Source organism: Liolophura sinensis, chromosome 11 (assembly GCF_032854445.1).
Source record: "Liolophura sinensis isolate JHLJ2023 chromosome 11, CUHK_Ljap_v2, whole genome shotgun sequence".
Taxonomy (NCBI): domain Eukaryota; kingdom Metazoa; phylum Mollusca; class Polyplacophora; order Chitonida; family Chitonidae; genus Liolophura; species Liolophura sinensis.
The window spans coordinates 32,118,500-32,124,334 of NC_088305.1; the positions used below are offsets into that span (position 1 = coordinate 32,118,500).

A 5,835-nucleotide genomic window follows, 5' to 3' on the forward strand; every position below is an offset into this window, starting at 1 on the left:
CTCAAGTGGGAGACTCATTGTGAGTGTCTTACCTCAAGTTGATGGCCTTGTTGTCTAGATATGGACCCTTCCTTAATCTGTGTAAAAAAATATTTGCAGAATAGCAATTCTTATTTAGTTATGCATAATTGAAAAGACTGCATCACCTCCGCAAAAAACCGGGTTATGCGTTTCTTTTTTTGGATAGTATATCTTGAATAGACCAGGCAGTATTAACGAGTTTGAATTTAATTATGTATCATTATTATTATTATAATCTTGATGGGGACAGTCATACCGAGTGTATTTGATGTCACGTTCGATACGACATCATACATATATTGGTTGACTATGTAGACTTCAAAACCACATTTTATTTATTTGACAGCATTGCTGGCGATGCTGTCATCAGTGCGATGCCTTTTTATCATGTATAGGGCCTATAGATATATCCTATACACATACGATTTTACAGATTATATATCATAAAAATATTACTGTTTTTGAGTTTTAACTAAGATTTGGTTCTTTTTAACTGTTTTTAAACATGTTCGTCTTCTTTTGTTTTATTTTTGCTGTTTTCATTCAATTGAAAGCCATTCACTGGCTCATCTTTTAAATTTATTCTCGCCACGATATGGCTGGAAAATTGCCGGTGTAGCGATATTCCATCATCATTCATTTATTCATCCTACGCGTACTCGCCGAAGACTTCTACTTATGTATACAACCGGAAGTAGGCCTACAGGTCTATTTCCGGTTTCGTCTTTCCCTTTACTAAATCTTCTGCACTGTGTAAAACTGATTTTCCCAGATATATGTAGACCATGCAGATTTTTTTTATATATTTTTCCCTCATTTTTATTTATTTATTTCTATTTTTTACTTTTTCCCCCTTTGTTTTATTACCAAAAAACATCATGTTCTGACGATAGCTTTGGTAAAATTTTTGTTCGGCCAATGATGTCCCCAAACCAGCCCAACGGTACGTATTACTATTGTTCGGTCCAGTTCGCGGAACTATGGTTGTAGTGGCGCGCATGTCACATGGACACGGATGGTGCCATTACCTCGTACTTCTCATGTGTGATGTTTTCACCACGAGAGGTCAGGTAAACATATGGTGTGTGATAGTGGGAGAGGAAAGATGGACTCTAGACCCGCTGATAGTGACCAGCAGTCCCGAACTCGTCCAGGGAGACCGGCGGAGGATGTAAGCTCGGCACTGAGTCCGCCTGCTCAGCCGGCAGGTGAACAGCCGAAATCTGGCGTGGAGACTAGCCCGAGAGCGCGAGCGGTAGAAGGCAGAATCTCCCGGCCCCTAGCCCTGGAGAACAGAGCGAAGGCTGGAAACAGGTTTCGCGATCAGATCCTCCTTACGGCCTTCACTATGGCCACGTATTTCGCACTGGTAAGAATTAAACGCTACAAATTAGGTCGCCCCATTGACACATTTCCCTTAAATCATTATTCAGGAGGAAGTAACTACACACAGCACGTATCACCCGCGGACTGGCTACTTATCTCCCCTGATTCATGGAACGTGTTTTCTGTTTGAATATAAGGTTTTGTGAAGATATGTTTTGTAAGATAATTCTAAAATATTATACTTGCCGACCGAAAGTTTTACAAATACCCCTGTTGTATGTTTTATATCCTATGTCCAGTTTTCGAGCAAGGGCTTCAATCACAAGGTAAGTCATTCCTACATGTCACATTTGGCAATCTTGATACATACCGATAACTTTTTTTTTCATTTAAATACTTCTGTACGTGGGAAGGTCTGTCAGCAACCTGCGGCTGTTCGTGGATCTCCCCCTGATACAACCCAATTTTCTGTAAGCATAATGCTGGCAGCGGAAGTATAAGTGAAATATTCTTGAGTACATCGTAAAAGGCCAATCAACCAAATCAACAAATAAGAAGAAAGTATTTATTTATTTATTTGTTGGACTAGTGCTTTATTTACTGCCGAATATTTCGCTTGTATTTTATATATATATATATATATATATATATATATATATATATATATATATATATATATATATATATATATATATATATCTTCTCTCTCACACAGGGTCTAATGCCATCCCAGACCGGGGTGTCGTTCTTAGACTTGATTCAGAGCGTGGAGGCTGACATAAAGCAGGGCTCGCTGATTTTCACGCTCGGTTCACTAGGATACATGATCGGGTCGATGGTTGGAGGATTTCTTCTGGACAAGTTTGACAAGGAACTGATATTTGGCACATGCGCACTGCTGGCTGGCCTACTCACAGTTACGGTTCCGTGGTGTAGATGGGTCGAACTGATGATTACGACAGTGTTTGTCAGAAGTCTTTTCACTGGAGCAATGGACTCGGGTAAATACACGTGTAAACAATTTCGCCTGCTTGATGCAAATTTTCTCATATTTATCTTGCCTCTTGGTGTATTTATTTGGTGAAGTACACTGCTACGTCGATTTGCTGCCTACGCTTTCTGCACCCTTTAACCTAATGCAGCACTCACAGGTTAGAGTGAAAAGAACAGGCCTGGATGCCCAGGTGTATTCACACTCACAGAACAACTCCTCGTTCTCACACGACATAATTTTTTAAGTACGAAGTGAAACCTCCAAGCATACATACGTTCTTTAACTTAACGCTGTATATAGATTTAAGATCTTTGATTAAGTCAGTCAGTGATGTGTTCGCTTGGCGCCCAGCACTTAGAGGTTAAAGCAATGAAAGGGGATTTGTTGGTTCTGTATCTGGGCGTGATGTCATTTCTGGTGTGTTTGGCGTGATTCTTTTATTCCCGATGGGAGCAGTGCTCCCGAGTGTATTAGATGTGATATCAACACGGCATCAAACATGCCCTTGTTGACTGTAGACTTTGCCCATGTTTGGCAAAGGTTCTACACAGTCGACTCTTTCTTCCATTTATTTGACGGCATTGCTGGCGATGCTGTCATTAAATATTTTGAGTTTATCCCATAATTTGCCCGTGTCTTCATGAAATGTGAAAAATAACAAAGGTTGGTGAAAGGAAATGAACTGGTCTGCAACTGATGTACCTCAACATTATTCTTAGATCTAGTCTGTTTGCCACATGGAACACGGTAATTGGTATCACTGAGACCATTTGATTCAACATCACGTCTACCATCACACGGAAATCTCAAAATAGAACCAAAACCAAGCCTTTTGAAACATCGTAGACACCGTTTTGTTGCATTCCCCAAGTTCCATGTTGGTTAGTAAGACCAGCAAATAAGAGTTGAGGCGAATTGTTCGCGTTAAAAGCCTGTATTTGAATATTTCATTCAGTATGATTTTCAAAATCAGCGCTTCTCGAACACTGCAAGTCATCGTGTGACGTCTTGGAAATATGACATAGATTTTAGGCCACAGTTTTGGTCCCAAATTTGTCGATAAATGATCAGTTATGAATACTGATATTTTCGAACAAAGCTCCTGGTCATATAACACACTAATGGATTGTGTTATGTTTTATGTTCAGCGATTTTCTCAATGTTTTCTAAAACTGTATTTAGTTAAATGTGTGGTTCAGCTCCAACCGTTTCACATATATCGATATCAGTATGCATCTCATTTACATACTTGTCAAAACAAACAGACATTTTCTTCTCTAGCAACCACCTGTGATAAGTAGGATATACAATTCGTGACCCATTACATCAAATGTGTTAAACTCGTGGGGAAATTTCCCTTTCTTCGCCGCTAAAAGCTCGGAACAAATGAAAATTACACCACTCGTTTATATATACATATATATGTCTGTGTGTGTGTGTGTGTGTGTGTGTGTATAGATGTGTGTATAAATATGTTATAAAATATTATGGTTGTGGACTTTTAACTAAGATTTGGTCTTTTCAACTGGTATCAAACATGCCTGGCGGTTTTATTTTAGTTCGGATGTTCTCATCTCTCAGATTCCTGACTTAAATGTGTTAAAGTTAGGAATGGCTGAAATATTGCCGAGATGGCGTTAAACCATAATCATTCAATCGGCATGATGCTTCAGCGGTGGCAGCAGTTTGGCGGCACTGACTCGCCCTGCGTCTAGAAGACTCAGTACATGTGCACACATCTAATTACTCCTCGTCGTCATATGACTGAAAAATTAAGTACGACCTAAAACTCGAAGGATGCGCACATGCAGTAATATGTGTTCTTATTCTGTCTTCGCCTAGGCGGAACTGTCATACTGCTGACGATCTGGGGAACAAAGGCAAATCCATACATGCAGGCACTCCACTTCACGTTCGCTCTGGGCGGAGTGTGCTCGCCGCTGCTCACCGAACCGTTTCTGATGCCACTTCCGGAAGAGAGTTCCATGCAGAACATAACGGAGATTGGAGCGAACATCTCGTCTCACGGTATGAGTGTTTACACGGAGCCCGCCAGGTGGACTACACTGGATATCCGGTCATCTACAGGTCACGTAACATTAGCCAATTCGACCGATGTCGCAGCATTACCTTCACCGTTCACAGTATCCCGTGTCTACATACCACATATATTTGTGGGAGGGTACACTTTTCTTACCTCTGTGCCATTTTTCGTTATTTTTTTTATGCGGAGTGGAAAATCCTATGCCGTAACAGCGGCTGGGGCGGAAGCAGAACCCTCGGTAAAAACTGCAAAGCGTGCTCATTCGCTGTATTTCATTCTGTTCGGGTTATTTTTCCTGGGATACGGCTGTACGGAGGAAGTGTACGCGGCATTTCTGATGCCGTACGTCGTCAAGTACTTACCCTTGGAGAAGGGGCGAGGGGCGGGGGCGAACTCCGTGTACTGGGGGACTTTTGCTGCTGGTCGGTTCATCGCTATATTCATAGCCCGATTTGTCAACGTGCGGAATATGATTCTCATGGATTTTGTTTTGATCGTTGTGGGACTTGTGGGTTTCCTTTTCGGCGCGAACAGATCCGATGTCGTCATCTGGATCAGCGACGCTGTGATTGGCCTTGGTACGGCTTCCGTCTTCGCTTCTTCCGTGTCCTGGTTGGATCAGAATCTCACGAGAATCTCGGGGAAGCTGGCGGGATTTATCGTCGTGTGCATGGCAGTGGGGACGATGTCCAACATGGCTCTGCTGGGCTATCTGTTTGAGATGGTCTCTGGGCAGTGGTTTGTTTACTTGATACTAGGTAACACTTCTGTCTCCTTGGGCATTTTCGTGCTGATGTCTTTTTTGCACTACTTCAGAGGAAGCAAACACACCCCACAAGATCTCCATGTAGAAATGACATCGCCAGAGACTTAAACTGAGTTTGCAATAAAACTGCCCGGATTAAAAAAGCAAATATTTAATCTGTTTTCCTTGTTAATCGGTAATGTGGAAATAAATATAGGTGCATCCTCCATAGAGCGTACTTGATGAAAAGACACCACTTAACCTTGAAATTCGTTTGTTAACTGTTCATTTGCCAATAATCACACAGTTGCCGTTGTATGTCTGTTTTCACTCTCTGTGAGGGGCCTTCGTGGCTCAGTTGGTTAGCGCGCTAGCGCAGCGTAATGACCAGGGAGCCTCTCACCAATGCGGTCACTGTGAGTTCAAGTCCAGTTCATGCTGGCATCCTCTCCGGCCGTACGTGGGAAGGCCTTCCAGCAACCTGCAGATGGTCGTGTGTTTCCCCCGGGCTCTGCCCGGTTTCCACCCACCATAATGCTGGCCGCCGTCGTATAAGTGGAATATTCTTGAGTATGGCGTAAAACACCAATCAAATAAATAAATAAATAAATCATGATATTGAAAATCATTCCACTCTTTATGATATGACCAAGTATGACCAAGTAAACAAATGAACTACTTATGAAAGATTTATGTATTTATTGT

At 41.9% G+C, this 5,835-nt stretch overlaps 1 protein-coding gene across 1 annotated transcript; it reads left to right on the forward strand.

Moving 5' to 3' along the window:
- Positions 1–1,196: 1,196 nt before the first annotated feature.
- On the forward strand, positions 1,197–5,259 carry LOC135478326 (sodium-dependent glucose transporter 1A-like). Its single transcript, XM_064758601.1, has 3 exons — positions 1,197–1,390; positions 2,063–2,348; positions 4,184–5,259. Exons 1-3 carry the CDS (start codon positions 1,370–1,372, stop codon positions 5,257–5,259), a joined length of 1,383 nt encoding a protein of 460 aa, XP_064614671.1. The 5' UTR covers positions 1,197–1,369.
- Positions 5,260–5,835: the final 576 nt, after the last annotated feature.